The following is an 18,679-nucleotide window of genomic DNA, read 5'->3' as shown; positions in this document are numbered from 1 at the left end:
TCCTTTGCTGATTTATGATCTATGTAGATGTTATAGAAGGTGATATTGTGTAGCTTGAATTCCGAATCTTCCATGTCCTAGCCTCTGACCTCCTTTTCCCTCACATGCAAAATTGTTAAATGATTGGTTGAGATTGTTTGTGAAGCATCTAGCATGGCGAGTCCTTAGTAAATGGTAGCTACGAGTGGTGCTATGTATGCAATCCAGTTTACCCACACAGCCTCAGAATGATCATTTCCATTTCTATATGCAGAATTTGATCTTACTTAGTTTTATATATGTACTGAAATATATCCCACATCCTCACTTTACAAGTTTTTAAAACTTGGTTGAATTTGAATAAACAGCCACACTGATCATGTTATTGTTCCATCTATTTAGTTGGAAAAATTTACTCTCCTGAAGGCTGATATTGGAAATTCTGTTTCATATTTGGAGATGTTAATTTACATTAAAATATTTTTGTCTGATATATAAACAAATCCCTAAGATTTATTAAGTACATTAAAGTGAAATTGTGCCACTTGACAATGAATAAAAAGTAATGCCTTCATCATTATTATTGTTATTATTTGAGTGATTTTTATGCCAGTAAACCAAGGCTTATTGGGATACTTTTTTCTTTTTCAGCTATGACACTTAAAACACTAGATGAACACCGTGACAAAGCTGTCACTCAGCTTGGCTCGATGCTTTTTACCAGACAGGTTTCTGGAGCCAGGTAAGTATGTTTAAGATAGATATGGGTTTATTTGTCTTTTCAAACTTAACTCCAGTAAAATACCTTTCCTCAACAATAGTCCCCCAAGTATATCCTGAACTATACCTGCGAATTCATCATGGAGTAAAGAATGATGAGTTAGAGAATCTGTAAGGCTACTGTATGCCCACTTGTGGACTGCTTATGCCTGAAATAGTCACAAAAAGACATGAATCTTGTTTGTTTTCATAGATGTACAGAACCAAAGTTTTATTACCTCTCTACATAGATTTTTTTCTTTATTTCCTTTGTTAGATGATCTTCGGCAAGTCACATTATGGTATTAGAAATAAGCCATCTTCATCACTAAATTGAAGTGAAAGTGTTCTTAAGGAAAAGCCTTCTTCCTAAACTAAAAAAAAAGAGTATGCAATCCTTGCCTATGTAACTGCCTCAGAAAATTTTACTTTTTCCTCTTCTATATACATGGCCTGAAAAATGAATCTGATTTTTCATTTTAGATTTGATGAGGTCAGAGAAAAATGACTTGAAAAGAAATATCTTGCTGTAAATACTTTATATGCTTCTATTAAATAATTTTTCTGTAGCTACCGGAGAATAGAGATTTTATATCACAGGACAACTTTTTAAAAGTAAAATCTTAGATTAATTTACTTTTTACCTTGATGAACTCATCTATATACAATATAGTTTTGACACTTCTAAAATGGTTTTCTTGACATTGCTTTTAGTATTGCCACTATTTGTCTTTGTGTTTAGGTTGAGCCTAATTGACTTCTTTGAAAAAAACAAAAAGCTAAGCGATTAAACTATTAGAAATCTGCTTATATCTAATATGCCAGTGAAATCAAGCTTTAAAAATGCAGGTGCCTTTGCTAAATATTACTGTTTGCTGACTACCACCCCACTATAAACAGTTACATAACTTCTTCTGTATCTGTGCTTTAAAACTATCCATTGTATAGCACTGATCAGATAGTTAGACTTTTAGTTTGTTGATTATTTGAGGTAACACATGACAATTACAGTGGTTTGACTTGCAAATTTCAATATTTCAGTAAAGTGTGTATATATGAAGTCATATTCCAGATTTGGCACAAAACCAAATCATTTTCTTTTTACCTCTTTAAAGAAGATGTAGAGGTGTTTAAGATTCCTAGAGCTTCAGGTAAAGAGAAAAAGATACTGGCAAAAATAAAATCAAAAGAGATTCCTAGAGCTTATAGGTCTTTAATAGAAGTTAAGTAAACGATAATCACGAGGCAGGACTTTTCTATGTAAAAAAGCAGTGTATTATAGAATTTCATTTTAAAGTCAATACAGTCTATTTTCGTAGGCCATGATTTATGGCTGTTTTAAACTTCGTAATAAGTGGATGTAAGGCTTTGTAACACATATCTTTTGTTTATGGGTGACATTGTGTTACCATTACCAGACATATTAAGTTGGTAAATCTTTCTTCTTTCAGGGTTGTGCCTCTTGGGTCCGTGCAAACTGTGAGTGGCTATACTTTCAGAGGCTTTATGTCACATACAAATAATTACCCTTGTGCTTACCTCAATGCTGCATCAGCCATCGGAATGAAGATGCAGGATGTGGACCTGTTCATAAAGAGACTTGACAGGTGTTTAAAGGCAGTAAGAAAAGAACGAAGTAAAGAGAGTGATGACAATTATGACAAAACTGAAGATGTGGATATTGAAGAAATGGCTTTAAAACTAGATAATGTACTTGTTGACACATACCAGGATGCTTCTTAATGACATGCGAAGGGTTTCTTCTTGATCATTTGAAAGAAATGATAAGGCTGTAGTACAAGCAAGCAGTTTAAAGATAAGACTTGAGATTTTTGAGTTGAGAATTTCATGGGAATATTCAGTCAAGGAGCAGACTGTGGTCTGAACTAGCCATTGATGATTGTTAAGTTTCCCATTCTTAGACTGCATCAATCCTTGTGATCCTTAACAGGTTATAATATACAATTAGCATTTTTCTAATTGTTAGAATATCTGTCAATTAAGCATCATGACTCAGATAATTTTTACTAGTGTAATGACAGTAAAATTACTTCAATTCTCTTTGAAATGTAGAGTGCTTCCTCCTAACCATTCTTTACCATTTCTGATCACACAGAATTGAGAAAGATCTCTTAGGCCACTAGTTACTAGTTGTTTGTTGAGATGTGTAAGTCACAGTGTGCCTGTAAAATGGGCATTCCCCAAGGAAGCAGAGTCAAGGTATAAACTTTCGTTTTGACTCAAAAGCAGTGGGTCTCAACTGGGGATGATTCGCTTATCTGAACAGCATCTGCAGACATTTTTGGTTGTCACAACTGGTGGGATGCTGTTAACATCTAGAGGATAGAGGCCAGGGTGCTACTCAACATCCTACAATGCATGGGACAACTCCCACAACAAAGAATTATCCAGCCCAAAATGTCATTAGTGCTGAGGTTGAGAAATACTCCTCTAAAGTAGATAAACTCCTTGAGTAAAGAGAAGTTTACCATAGCAACTTTCAGTAGTACTTCAAAGAAGATAGCTGTATAAATGTCATCAAACTATACTATATAGAAAATCTTAAGTGATAACCAGGGTCACGGATTCCAAACATGTCATTATAAATTGTTTTATATGGCGCTCACTGGTGCATTTTTCCTTTTGGGTAAGGGAAAACATTATTCCACTTACTGTTTTGCTTTAAGCAGCCTGCATATATTGGTTAGTTTGTTCAGATGTTGTGCACAGACATCATCAAAATTAGCTAACATGGGTGTTTTTGAACATATTTTTGCCAGGAAGATGAAAATCACATAGTATGATAAACAGGTGTATTCCCCTCTACTTGCCCATGTGCTCATTTTTCTGAGTCTGAAATTCCAGACTTACTGGCTTTAACAATAATTTTTGTTGTTAATTTAAGAAATAGACTTATTTAAGACTATTTTAAGAAATAGATATGTCATAGCCTGAAGATTTACTGAAGCTTCTGAACATGCCACCTGCCAAAGCTATGTTTCTCAAAACCAGCTCTGTGGATCATGTTCCTAAAAGATGCTCATGGGGAGAAAACGTTTACAGACAAATAATTCTGGGAGCTGCCTTTGCAAACCTGCCTGTTGGCATATTGAAGGCTCTAAGAATTCCTTCACTAAATAACCCAGTTTTAATATATCCTTATCCAAAGAGAAACTCATTTTTTTAAAGTGAAATATTTGTTAACAGCCCATTGAACATACTTTTAAAAACACTATGGTAGAGAATGCCGTGTTGCCTTCTGGGCTGCATTTTTCTTATTGATTTGGAATTGTAACCTATGTATGAGAAAGAGATTTTCTGGTATTTTGGTGACATTGTACATTGTCCCAGACTGTTTGTAAACATGAGCTCAGACAGATACTACTTCCTTTAATGTGTAAGGTAGACGCCTATGGTCACTGGCTTGACCACCTTGGAAGTCAATGACTATTTTGAGATGAAGTATTTAACTATGAATATCATGAAGGTTATTTAAAAATGTATTTATTTTATCTTTGGGGTTCAAACATTAAAAAAATTTACATAGGTGTAGTAACTCATTTCAAGGGAATAAATGCTGGATTAAAAAGTGTAAATTTTTCATGAGAATTTGGGACTAAATTGCTGAACCAATAAAGCTGAAGAGTTGCAACCTCTAGAGTCAAAAAGGGGATTGAAATGTTGTTGCAAATGTAAATGCTGGCAGTGCAGCTTGCTATACATGTAAGCCAAAATTGTTTTATAGAACAAGTGATCTATATTGTTGTGATCATCATTTAGCTTAAGAAAGGCCAGAGCTGGGAGAGTAGCAAATGTTTTCTCATCTGCAGTGTATCAGCAGTTCTTGGGCTTCAGCTGCTGAATAGATAATAATTCTAATTGAACATAAATTACATGAACTCACATGTGAATGATAGATATGTTACAATATTTCATTCCTGATGCAGAAAATCAGCTGTGGTTTTTATTATTAACCCTTTCTTTTTCAGTGGTTTTGGAATTCTAGCTCTATTCCTCCTGGCTTAAAATTTGAGGGCATAGAATTCACAAGAGTTTTTGAAGAGTTCTGTCTATTCAGGCTTTCCTTTGTCCCCACCCTAGTGTCATTTTCACTCACTCCCATTTCCACACATAAGTATTAAAAAGGATGTATTTATTATAATTTGCTAGTACTGATTGGTAAGCCTCATAATTGGCCTTTGTTATCTTTGTACTGTGACGAAGGCAGTGGATGATACATTACCAATCATTGCCGAAGATAACCTCTTCTATCTTTTTGACCCAACTACACTTATTAAAACTATCAGGTAAAATATTGGAGTTAGGTTTTTAAAGTCATTGGGCTGTGGCAGTGTGCTTAGAAAAGAAAATGGTGGAACATAGAATATTCTTTTGGTCACTACACAATGTGTTACTTATACATGGCAGGGAAAGGAATTTTAAATCAAACTCGCAGTTTGGTTCTTAGGTCCTCTGCTGATGAATTCTCGCTCTATCAGGGAATGATATGTGACGCCAGCCTTAGGAACCTGGTGTTCAACTGTAAATCTTTCTATTTAGCTTTTTGTATTAGTTGAATGAAGTTATAGAATATGAATTATTGAATACAGTTCTGTTCAGCCAATAGGCACTTGATATACAGAATGGTAAATTTAAATATAAATTAAATTTTTCTAATATTATGATCAGCACTTCACTGTGGTGCTGTGTCTTTAACCACCTCATAATAAGAACTGTTATTGAGGACTGGGCTACAGAATGTGCTTAGACTACATCTATGGCTTCCATAGATTTTAGTAAAATTTAAACAGATAATTTGTGTGTACTGCTGATGTTACTTTAATATTGAATTAGTAGTTCATCCTGAGAGTTATATTTCACAGAGGAAAATAACCAACAGCTGAAAACAACAATAATAAAGCTCTGGTGAGTCTGACTCATACTCGGAGAAAGGTTTTGGAATACATACACATTTGGTGCATATAAGAGTTGGGTTTCCTTTTCCCACTTTCTGAGATGTACTAACTTCTGCCAGACCCTTAAATGATTTTGTTATGTTTTGCATTTTTGAGGCCAACCTTATTTTGTAACTGAAAAAAGTCCAGTTTTGCATACACAGAAATTTGGTCATTTTAGAAGTCTCACAACCTGAATAATTTGATAATAATTGAATATGCTATTAACAGCTTTTTAAGAAAAGGTTCTATTAGTCAGTTTTTTCCTTGTCTGTCATATTATGTTGGTTAATGTCTCTTATGGCCAATCTTAGTAGACAGACCTAACACTCACTGCATCCTTTTGTGCCTTACTTTTTACTTTCCTTTTGCCCTTTTGGTATGTGCGCATGTAAGATGGTAAGTTTAAGGCTAATGAATGTATGTTTATAATTTCCTACTCACTACTCTGCAGTTAAAGCTAAGGCCTTAGGCAAAATCTAGAAATGTTTATATTGTTTTGTTTTTTATCAAGTGGTGTCAACTTGAGACATACAAAGAAAGGCTATGCTTAACTGTATAACCGTGGGGGATTTTAGCAATGAGAATATGAAGCTGATATCAGCCTGCTAACCTGTTTTACCAAAAGGAAAAGATGTTTCCAAAAATGTTTTCGGTGTAGACTGTTTAAAGATAAAAATAAATTATATAATTTATTATATGAAATAAATTTTTGATAAGTCACTGATAGTACGTTATTTTACCGAATCATTATGATAGATAAAATCTGAAAGTACAAATAACTGAACTAAATTACTTCCCCATTTTTGATTCAGTCATCAGTATCAGCTTGTCTAGAAATCAGCAAGAAAAGTCATACCTTAATGAGAAGCATGAGTCATGGCTGGGGGCTAAATTAAAAAAAAAAAAAAAGGAAAGAGACGATATTCCAGCAATCATTTTGCAAAGGATCTATTGACTGTAGAAAGTACTTAGAAGCATTTAATCTTTTCTAAAAGAAATACTATCTTTTATTTGAAAATAGGTTAATATCACTTTCTTCTTTAGATTTCACATCTAAATTGTGCTATTTGAAGTTTGCAGGTAGTGGCCTTTGATTTGGAATTTGATCTCTGCACTGGTGCTTATTAACCATGTGAGGTCACATATTCAGCCTCTTTGAATCTCAGTCTCATCAAATATAAAATAGATACAACCTTATAGGATTGAAGATTAAATGAGATAATGTATGGTAACGTGATTAACTCGGTATCTATGCATAGAGTACTTACTTTTAATAACTGCTATTATGCTCCGCAAAAAGCTATACTGTCCTAAGTTGTGCTAGATTTAAATTTAAATGTATTCAGTATTATGTAGTTTATTCAGTGGAACTTTTTTTGAGGGGGAGTTATCAATGAATTTTGTCCATTTGCCAGTGGAAATTAAAAGTATGCAGTTGATTTTAGATGACCTTTATTTTTTATTTTCAGGGTTTTTCTATTTTGGCTTTTATGGATTTTCTTTTGTTTTGCATTTTTGAGAATTTTTTTAAACCCATATTTAAAGTGCATTGACTAATTACCTGAAATTTCAGGTCACAACCCAGGAAAGATATACAGAATAAGTTCACATCACAATCACTTCCACATTGATTATATTATCTGACCAAAATTTATGGTATAATAGCAGATCTATAGGCATGCCAGTTGTTCAGTATATTTAGCCCTATTCTTACATGATTTTGTAGTAGAATAGCTGATCATAGCTCCCAAATGGATATCTTTAGCAGACTTCTTTCCTGAACCCTGCACTTGTATGCAACTGCCTAGTCAACATCTTTTGCATGTCTGATAGACATCTCAACCTCCACATGACAAAGGTGATTGATTCCTTGATCTCCCCTAAAAATCTGTGATCTGAACTTCTCTTCAGTTGCTTAGGCCAGAAACCTTGGAGTTATCCTCCACTTTTCTCTCTCACATCCTACGCCAAATCCATCAAGAGATCATGCTATATCTACGTACTAATTTATCCAGAATCAAGCCATTTCCCACCTGCTCTGTAACCAGCCAGTTCTGAACTCCCAGTGTTTCTTGTCTGGATTATGACAGTACCCTTGATTCCCCTGGTTCTACCCATGTCCGTTTACACATGGGGCCAACTTGGTTTATGCTGTTCCCAGGGAAAAAAAAGTAAAACCCACAACCAACCAAACTGCTTTATAGATCCATCCCCATGGAGCCCAGAGCTTCCTAGGTATGTGACGCACACACAGCCAGAGTGATCCTCTGGAAACAGGTCCTGTCACTTGTCTGTTCAAACTCCTGCAGTAGCTCCCATGTCACTCAGAGAATAAGCCCAAGGCCTTGCTGTGTCCCAAAAGGCCCCACAGCACTGGCCACCATAACCACTCCCCCTTTATCTTTCTGACCCAACTCTTCATCCTTGCCTGCTCCATTCCAGCCAAACTGGCCATCTTGCTGTTCCTCAAACACTCCAGGCATGCTTTGCCTTAGAGCCTTGCCTCAAGCTAGTCCCTCTGCCTGGAAACATCTCTTAACCCAGATGCTTGGCTAACTCACTTCCTTCATACTTTTTACCAAAGTTCTCCCTTTTCAATGAGCTCTACCTTGACTACCCTTTTTAATACTGTAGCTATCTCCCCCTCCCCCTACCCCCGGTTAACATTGTGTAAAAATTGTCTTAAAATTGAGGGTGGGGCCTCAGTTTTAGGGTTTGTAAGAATCATCTGGAGTTGTTAAAATGCAGATTCAAATTCACTAGGTCTGGGGTGGGGCAGCATCTCTAGCAAATCCCTAGGGCGTGCCCACACTGCTGGCCCATGACCACACTGAGGAGCAGAGGTCCAACATAGTTTGTCATCTACATATTTATTATGTTGTACTGTTTGTCTCTCCCTCTCTGGCTATAGCATAAACTCCACTGAAGCAGAATCTTCGTTTTGTTCACTCGTGTATCCCAAGCACCTAAACAGCACCTGGAGCATGACAGACACTCAAATATTTATTGCATGAATGATTCAATAGGTATTATTAAATATTTATATAACTATGTATGAAATCCCATCATATCTGATTGAAACTACTCAGTGGTTTTCCATCTCTCCTAGAATAGAGCTCTAAAAATTTTACTTGGGTGGTAGACACAAAGAGGTTCTGTTCAGATCTTGCACAGAAAGACTCTACCCAGCTGCAAGGAGTGTGCTTAGCTGACAGCCTCCCTACTGTTAGCTCCTTCAAGGTTAGCTCAAGCCTGTCTTTGAGCCAAAGTCATGGCCTTCAGCCAGTTTCTGAGCAAGGCGCAGATATAAGGGCCTAGCCATTTCCACCCAGTGCGGCTCTGGAGCTCCCTGCTGGGCTATCGGACACTTGGTTGGGTCTGCATCACAGTCCAAGGGCTCCCCCTGCCCTGGCCTGCTTCCCCTCTTTTCTTTTTCAGGTGTTACTGCCCAATAAAACTTTTGCTGTCCTAACTTTGCCTCAGTATGTACCTTCCAGAGAATCCAACCTTCGATACCCGTGGCCAACAGAATGACCTACACCCTTCTGCACAAATTTCTACTCATTCTTTTCTCCCTTGCTCTAAACATGTCTACTAAACCCAATTGCATCCACTTGGTACTATTCCAGTGACACCAATCGTCAGTAAGGTTCATTAGCCTCATGAATCTTTTTCTGTGTTGGCTATCGCAGATTATGCCATTGTTTTCATCTGGCATCATTTTTTAGCTATTTAATGATTTTAAATACTAACTACTGTTTTGAGGAATGGTTCATGACTCAATGGTTTAGCACACCTTTGATAAGTGGTCCATATGCCGTGAGAAGGTGAATCAGTTGTTCAGTGACCAACCTTCAGGAAGAGGTTTCTCCTGGGCACTACAGTGATCACAAAGTGAGAGGGCAGACTTCAACCCTGGCTCTGCCACTTAGTGGCTGAGTGATCTTGCACAAGTTACTTTTGACTCATCAGTAAAATGGGGATAATATCTCACAGGACTGAAATAAAGATCAAATGGAAGAATCTATCATATATAAAGTACTTAGCAAAAAGTCTCATATATAGCAAGTGGTCTGACAGTAGCTATTATTAAATGAATCTTATTTAAAATTATTAAATGGTGGTTAAAAATAAACTGGAAAAGATCTTCAATAAAATAGCACCAGAAACAGTCTTTGTAAAATGTAGTTGTGTTTGTTGGCCTATCTTTATTAAATCCCATTCGTTCTGATAAAGAAAGAAAATTGAGCCTGGAACTCTCTTCAGAGCGCTTGGCTTCAGTGGCCTTTTTGGAGGTAGCCACTCGCTCCCCTCCTCTTTTCTCCTGCCTGACTTGCACTGTTGGATTCATTTCTTTGTCTTAAGGCTTTTTAAGTCCTGTTAAACGCAGATGCCTCAGGAAATAGATAACTGCTATTTATCCTTATTCGTTGGTGACATCTTACTTTGGATGTATTTATCAGATGTTTCCCTAAGAGTGGGCTTTTTGTTAAAAAAAAAAAACACACACTTTTTATTATAGAAACTTTCAAGCATATACCAAAAAATATGATGACGCCTAGTATCCATTAATCAGCTTTGGCACATACCAGGTCCAATCTTTTTTCACCTACAGCACCAGCCAGTCCTCCCCCTCTATCACTTTAAGCAAATCTCCTCATCATTTCTGGGTGTAGCTCACATTTCAATATGGGTCACCAAAGGAAAGGAGTCATTTTTGTTTTTTAAGTCACAATACCATTATCACACCTGAAAAATTTAACAATAATGTCTTGATGTCGTAAAATATGCTGTTGGTTTCATTTCTGTAATGACCTTCCTTTTACCCGTTAGTCAGGATGCAAATAAGATCCTAAGGGTAGATTTTAGTGGAAAAAGGGTAAGAGGAGGGAATCAGGAAGCATTAGGAACCAGTGACAATTACACAAGTGCGGAGAGGGGAGATTGAAAGTACTTGAGACAGTGTTTTCATTTTGTTTTTTTTTTTTAAAACAACTTTCCCCTGGGTTAATAAAACTGGACTTACAGGAGATGTTTATGCCTCCACACAGGCTCCCAAAGGTCTTTCAGGATGCTGGAGAAATTATAATTTGACAAGCTTCAAGTTTTGCTGGTTATCGTGAGAAATGGACTTGAGTCCACATTGGTGTGTAATAATTCACTTTCAATGCCACCTTTCCCAATGTGAGGCTTTAAGTTAGAACCCCAAATAGGATTAGTTCTGTAATATGCTGGTGGTGGGGTGGTAATTGTTGTAGCTATATAGAGCTTTTATTCTAAAATGGATTGAAGACAAAGCAAGCTATGCTGGGTTCCCGCTAGCCAGGCTCAATGAGCCGAGAAGGCAGAGCGCCATCTCAAAACCAGTGTTCAAAGGAAAGGGGGGCAGAGAGGCACCCCCAGGGTGGAGCAGAGGAGCTGACTGTGGTGCTCCTGGTGGAAGAGTCTCTGATGCGCTTCATGGATCACATGAGAGAGATGAAGGAGCTTTCTGGGAGAACTTGGAGCTTCTGACCAGATCAGAAGCTGAGAGAGGTCTATTCCCACTCCTCCTTCCAAAAAACTTGGTCATGGGCAATCAGTGGGGCCTTTACACCACAGTGGCAGAAGATACTTTTAGTTAGAAAACTCTCAGACAAACCAAACCAAACCTTACGTTGGAGACATTAACCTGGAAATGTAAGATCCAGAGTCCCTAGGAATCCATTAGTCTTATGAAATTCCCCATTTTAGCTCTCCCAGGTAATAAAGCAGATTCTGAGAATGGCAACCCAAAACCACACAGCCCCTTCAGGATGGTACTGAGGCAGGTCTCAGGCTGCAGCCAGCCACAGGCCCATGACGGCCAGGGGCAGGTCTGAAGGAGGTAGGGAAACCTTTTGCAAGACAAAAAGTTGATCCAGAAAACGTTTTCCCAGTTTTTGGATCAACTTTTCTTTTTTCCCCCTATAAAATGCATCGATTTCTTCAGTTTCCAGTGCCTCTCACCACATCCAGTTGATGTGCTGTTCTGTCCTTGCCTGGTGACTCAGACCTTCCTGGGATGGGAGAGGTGGGGGTGGTGGCAAGCAGGAGCATTTGAACAGTAATCCCTGCTAACTTTTCTTGAAGGCCAGTAAAAACACTCATCAATTTTTATCTTCTAATTAAAAGCAAATGGACCTTTTAACATTAGGAAATTCAGCATTTTTGGGGTTTGCATTTATGATCATTGTCTATTTTCCATTTATTCCCATCTATTTGCAATAAGTGTATTTTGGGCCAACTTGGTTTATGCTGTTCCCAGGGAAAAAAAAGTAAAACCCACAACCAACCAAACTGCTTTATAGATCCATCCCCATGGAGCCCAGAGCTTCCTAGGCATGAAATTGACTGACGCACACAGAGGCAGCAGGTGCGGGGCCACATGCCACTTGCCGCCTTTTTTTTTAGTGTGTGTTTATAATCAGTAAATGGCTGTAGATGTTTAAATGGTTGCCTAATACTGATGGAGAGCGGATGCCATTATAACTTGAAGTTGTATTGCCATGCAGATGGTGGAAATAAACATCCAATTCTGCACACAGTTTTGTTTGTTTCTCACTTTTAAAAGATCAGCTGAGTGTCAGGCATCCATGGTGCCAACAGGGGGGCTGCGCCTGTGGGTGGGGAACGATAGGAAAGCTGGGCTGCTGTCGGGTTCAGATTGGCTTTTGTGCTGACAGTCAAAAACAGCAGGTTCCCCTGTAAGTGGGAGGGGGTTCATGGCAGCAGTGGACTCCACCCCGGAGTTACCAGGCAGCAGCTCCAAATACCCCTTCACAAAATCAAAACGTGTCTCCACAAAACTTAGCTCTCGGGCTCTGCTGCCTCTCACCCTTCTCCATCGTAGAAGGATTCCAGCCCTAACCATGCCTGCTGGAACTCTTGCTACACCTTCTTTTCTTTCTCCCTTCTCTTTCTTAAACACCTTGAAAAATGGAGCTGGTTGGACACAGTGGTGACAACATCTGATTCGGTTTCACCCTCCTAGCATCTCCTGTCTGTCCCTCGAATGCCCATTGGTCTCCTACATTTTGTGGGACCTTAGCAAATATTTCTTGAACAAATGATCAACTGATTTGTTCACACTCTAGAAATAACCAACAGGGTTTAATGATAGCCTAGTCCAGAAATATTTGTTTTAACAGATTTGGAATAATCGCAGAAATGAATCTCCATGAAATTTTGCAAATCAGTGAGCAGAAAAGAGCAGAGTGAATTTGGGGACAGGGAAGTCTTCCTAGTACCTTAAAATTGCCTCATGGAGGAAGCCCACACCTTGGGAAGAAGCCCAAACCTGGGAATGCCCTGCAAGCCATTTCTCTGGGACAGTGACACTGGCCCCAAATGTAAATGTTTTAAGAGATGAATCCATGCTTCAGGGTCAAAGAATATGCTCCATGGGGGAGCAAGGGGCACAGGGTTTATGACAAAGGCCATTCCCAACAGGCTTGGTCTGTTTTATTAATGAATCCTGCAAAAGCAAGGCAAACCCGCCTCCACCTCCTCCAGTTGGCTTCTTTCCTTTATACCAGCCCTCTTTCTCTGAATCATTTCCATTTCTGTAGAGTGCTTTCTGGATTACAAAATGCTTTCATGTACATTATTTTGTTTTCATCTTCTGACAGTTTTAGGAGCCAGGCAGGGCATGATGATTATCCTTATTTTGCAGTTAAGCCCCAGAGAAGTTTGGTGATTTCCATGGCTTGTCTTGTCTGGCGTCATTCTGAGGGTAAGGTCTGGAAACCCTGACGCTCACAGTTCTGATGCCAGCTTTGGAGCTTTCTTGGAACATTAAAACGTGGGGTAGGAGCCTTTGCTTTAGAGCGGGGGTGGTCAGCAAACTTTTTCTGTAAAGGGCCAGGCAGTAAATATTTTAGGCTTTGCTGGCCGTACCATTTCTGTTGCAACTACTCGAAAGCAGCAGCAATCTGTAAATGAATGGGCATGGCAGTGTCCCAATAAAACTTTATTTATGGACACTGACATTTGAAATTCATATAATTTTCATGAGTCGTGAAATATTCTTCTTTGGTCCTTTCCCCCCCGCCCCACCAATCCTCTAAAAGTGTAAGAACTATTCTCAGCTCATGGGCCATGCAAAAATAGGCAGCTGGTTGGATCTCACTTGTGGGCTGTGGTTTGCCAACCCTCCTTTAGAGCTGGTTCTGCTGTTTATCAAGTGTGTAATCTTGGATAGGTTCCCTGGATAAACCTCAGTGTCCTCAGCTACAAGATGGGAAAAGTAAGGAGGAGTTCCTCCGTCAGGGACTGGGGGATGCGATGGAGTAACTGTGAAGTGTTTAGCATGATACTTACGTAGATCACTCTTGGGAGTGGGAGGTGTCATGATAAGATGATGCTGAGTCCCTTGAAGTTGTTTGTCCTCCCAAAATATACTGATAGGGGGTGCTTGTCACTGTGTAACAACCTCAGCCTTTTTTGCACTTGGTGCTAGTGAAAAGTTGAGGGAAAATCCAACCATGCCCACAGGACAGAAATACCTTTTTTTTTTTTAAACCAAAGAAAAGCCTTTTTACAAAATAGCAACTCATCAGGGACAAGAAATGTCCAAACTAAATGAGAGCAGGCTGCACGTTGGACCTGCTGACATGAAGCCAGGGCAAGGTGCTTCCCCACTCTGGCCTCCGTTTCCTCCTCTGCATAAGGAGAATTTTGGATTTGGTCCTCTCCCGGGTCAGTCCACTTCTTAACACTCTGTCATGCCAGGTGATGACCAAAATATCTAGATCCAGAATTCATGTCTGCAATGTTCTTGCTTTGCTAGCAAGGCCCCTGCCACCAAGAGGAGATCACACGTTTTCTAGATGTCCTTTTTTACCTCCCCACAGGGTCACTGGGGCTTCCCTGTAGGTGAGGTCCTTGGGCAAGTCTACCTCTCTACACCTCAGTTTCCTCATCTGTGAAATGGGGATAATAACAATGGTCTCAACAGCACGGGGTTGAGGGGAAAACGAAATAGGATGCTAGGTGCAAAGTGCATAGCATGGGACAAGAACTTTGCCAAAGTCAACGAACAGCTCAGTGTTCTGCACTGGTGCCCGCCTCCATGCTCACGTCCTCAAGAGACCCATGACGGTCTTCCCTTGATCTTGGCTTTGGTGTTGGTGATGGCGGTGAGGAATCATCTAGTAGCCAAGTAGGACCTTTTATTCCTGAGGACTAATGGGACTGTGAACTTTGCGAATCCTCCACTCCTAGCAGCCAGAAGACTCAGCCCAGGCCAGAGGTCGTGGTCTGTGGGGCTCTGGTGGTCAGCAGAAGAGGCCAGGATAGAGCGAGACGGACAATGACCGTGAGCACAGAAAGCTGCAGAGGAGCAGGATCCAGGTAGGAGCCAGAGTCTGTCCACTCAGCATGTGTGAACCTGGCCTAGATTTGCCCAAATCCAGCTCCCTGCTCTCCCCTTTCAGAAGCAGAAGCTTGTGACTTGGCACCTGTTTCCGGAACCCACTATGGCCCAACCTTCTCAGAAGATTTTGCACCTTGAGCCAAAGAGGATGCAGGGCTCTTGGGACCCAAGAGGCTGAGTAGGGCTCCTGCCCTGCCTCTCCAGCCTGAAGTTTCCCCTTCATCAGCTGGAACCTTCACACCTGCCCAGAGGACTGCTGACTCGCACTGACGGTGGCCACAAGGTGACAGCTTGTGTCCTGTGGGGGTAGATGGTGATAACCATCTGGTAACCAAGCAGATGAAGTCCTGGGGTGATGAAATCTTAGGAAGTAAAGAAGATTGGTCTTGTCCTTAGCCATCCTCACTCCTTTGGAGCAAGCCCCCAAAGTCCCTGCCACAGCAGGCCCTGGGCATGGAAGGGATGACTGATGACAGTGTCATTGTCAAGGATGGGTATGCCAAGGATGGAAGAGTGGCTGCTTCTGCCTTGCACCATTCCCCTCTCCTGAGCCAGCCTCCTTCCTACCTTTTGACTCCCTCTCAGGCAGTAGTCACAGCCTTCTAGAGACGAAGCTGGCGCAAATCACAGGTCAGCTGGCCTGCAGGGCAGTGGGAACCCCCAGCGTGTGGGTGGAAAGGGCGGAGGCGGGCTGGACCATTTATCTGTCTGAGAGTTACTGAGCACTGGCCAGAGACTGCTCATTTCTTCTCAATATTTCCTCCTGTCCCTTAGAATCCTGACTTTAACTGGGAATAATGCTGCCCTTCCCGGTGGGAATAACACTGCCCTTCCCAGTGGGATAAGCTTCCTAGCTGATGTAACCATGCATTAAGATTAGGCCAATGAGATGTAAACTGAATTATTGTATAGAACTGCTAGAAATTTTCCCTACAAAATTTGCCTTTTTATGCCTCTTTGTGCCTTTTTGTTCCTGACACAGAATTCAGATGTGATGGCTGCAGCTTAAGCAGCCATCATGGACCATGAAGTAGACACACTAAACCTGCTGCAGGAGCAAGGTGGAAGGAGTCTGGACCTCTGACAATGACAGTTTCACAAAACTTTTCCTGGGGTGTACGCCTCCAGACACCTCTTATTCCTGAGAGGCAGATAAACTGCTCCCTTTTAAAGCCGCTGTTGTTTTGAGTTGATCTGTTACACATAGTCAAACCTGATCCAAACTCAAAAGAAAAAGCAAAAAAACCTGATCCAAACTGATTCAAGTCCCTGCTGTGTGACAGACACTCTTCGAGGTTGTGGTGACCCAGCAGTGAGGATAGGATGGTCACCAGCAGAGTGACCATAGTGCCTGCCCTGTACAGCCACATTCCAGTGGAGAGAAAGCTATATATGAGGAAACAGTAATTTTATGAATAATTGGTGGCATGAAATAAAACAGGTGATATTGAGTGAGACACAGTTCTGAGACTGTCTCATTTATTAACTAATCTAATTTTCATATCAATTCTGTGAGGTGGTGACAATTATCATACCCATTTTACAGATGAAAAAGGAGGCCCAGTGGGTAGGTAACATTGCCTACATAAGGACACATGCCAATGAGCAGAGGAAGCAGCATGTGACTCCCAACACTCAGCCTCCAGAGCTCACCCTCCTAGCAGCTCCCCCAACTGCTTCCATAGCAGGGTAGAGAGAGGAACCACTTCCCAGGAACTGTGGCCTGACCAGCGCTGGGCCCTCTAACTGATATCAGTAGTCTTTTTTTTTTTTTTTTTTTTTTTTTTTGCCCAGTCTGGAGTGCAATGACGCGATCTCAACTCACTGTAACCTCCACCTCCCAGGCTCAAGCGATTCTCCTACCTCAGCCTCCCAAGTAGCTGGGACTACAGGTGCGCGACACCACGCCCGGCTAATTTTTGTATTTTCACTAGAGATGGGGTTTCACCATGTTGGCCAGGCTGGTCTCAAACTCCTGACCTCAAATGATCCGCCCACCTCGGCCTCCCAAAGTGCTGGGATTACAAGCGTGAGCCTCCGTGCCTGGTCCTATCCAGTAGTCTTTATAACAACGCTATTCCCTTCAGGTTGATGATTCCCTTTCAACATGATGATCCTGGGGCGTGAGACTTAGTGGTGGCTGTCCCCAAGAGCACGCCTGGCAAGAGTACCAGCTGGAAACTGCATGAGCTTTCTGGGATGAGGCATGTGGCCTTTCTTCCATTGCCTTTTATTGGTAACAAGTAAGTCACAAAGGCTGGCTCAGTCTCAGGAGGAGGGGACACAGACTCCCGCCTTTCTCAAAGAATGTATAGATTTGTTTAGAACCATCACATGAATCAGTGAGACGTGTGCTCAGTGATGGTCACTGGGTGGGGAGGAAGCAGTTGGAACACAGACATGGTAGCTGGAGCTCAAGCAACCATCTTGGACCATGAGGACTCCACGGACAGACACCAGGAGCCAACAGCACTGCACAGACAATAGTGACCATGCACAGTGAGTAGAATCTCAACCTGACGCAGGTGAGTCCTAAGAGCTGAGGAGGACTTGTGTTGCCCTGGGCATCTATACCAGTGGTCAGTGCTGGCTGGGTCTCCTCCCTGTCTATGAGAGCTCTGTGAGCTGCCGACCATGGCAGCAGCTGACTTGGGAAGCACCAAGGGGCTGGTCCAGGGCAGATGTGCCCAGGCAGGTGGAGGTGTCTGCATGGGGCAGGGCCAGCCCTGGAGCTACACTGGCCCCTAGGTAGGCCAGGTCGAGTGAGCTGGTGTGATCACCAGTGGGTTGCTTCTAACCATTGACATCTTGGAGAGGGAGGTTTTGAAGTCAACTTTGCTTTATAGAAACCGGCCTAATTGCAGGACAGCTTTCTGGAGGGTCCCAAAAGTTGTGGAATTGCCTGAGGTCTGGGGAGTATGGACCAGGGCAGGAGAAACTCAGGGACTTGTTCCAAAAGTCTTCCAATTTCTCCCACAGCCGTCACCCCAACCACCACCTAGGAAACAGGAAACCACTCCCCGAAGAAGAAGAGTCAACAGATGGTTCATGGAACAACAAACATAGGAACACTTGCTATTCAGTAAGGGCCTAGGCTTTTCCTATATTATCCTATGTTATCTCCTTTCACCTTCACAACAGCTCTGCAAGAGAATATCACTATTCACTTTCTACAGAGGAGGAGACTGAAATTCAGAAAGATGAAGTCATGTGCCTAAGATCACATGACAAGTGGCAGAGACAAGCCTGAAAGCCAAACCTACCTGGCCGTGAATCTTGTTTTCTTTTCTCTGCCCTATCCTAACCCTCACCTCTAGATATGGCACTGGGAGTTGGGCTTGGACACGCTCCAGGATCCTTGAGTGACAGCAGAAATATGTCTGCGGCTGCCTCAGGCCATTCAATAGTAAGCTCAGCTGGTTCCAGGACAAATCCTGTAGGAGGGGAGCACTCTCAGTGCTTGGAGGCCCCATGGGGGTTCCACCAGACGCTGCCCAGACCATCTGCAGCCAGGACAGCAGAGGCGGGGGCCCAGCAGCTGGGAAAATGACTGTGGAACGATTTCCCAGAAAAGAATAATGGAAAATGG

General features: G+C 41.3%; 1 protein-coding gene across 2 annotated transcripts in view; it reads left to right on the top strand.

The window, feature by feature from the left end:
* The window catches only part of SEPSECS (Sep (O-phosphoserine) tRNA:Sec (selenocysteine) tRNA synthase), a 41,196-nt gene extending 34,056 nt beyond the window's left edge, over positions 1 to 7,140 (top strand). For both annotated transcript variants that reach the window (XM_003826835.5, XM_055111252.2), the window contains 2 exons: positions 631 to 721; positions 2,190 to 7,140. In XM_003826835.5, the coding sequence (XP_003826883.1) occupies positions 631 to 721; positions 2,190 to 2,481 (383 nt within the window). In that variant the 3' untranslated portion in view covers positions 2,482 to 7,140. The remainder of the gene's footprint in view (positions 1 to 630; positions 722 to 2,189) is intronic.
* Positions 7,141 to 18,679: the final 11,539 nt, after the last annotated feature.

This window comes from Pan paniscus, chromosome 3, assembly GCF_029289425.2.
Source record: "Pan paniscus chromosome 3, NHGRI_mPanPan1-v2.0_pri, whole genome shotgun sequence".
NCBI classification, from domain to species: domain Eukaryota; kingdom Metazoa; phylum Chordata; class Mammalia; order Primates; family Hominidae; genus Pan; species Pan paniscus.
Note: the sequence above shows the minus strand (reverse complement) of the source record. Positions and strands in the feature narration are given on the sequence as shown.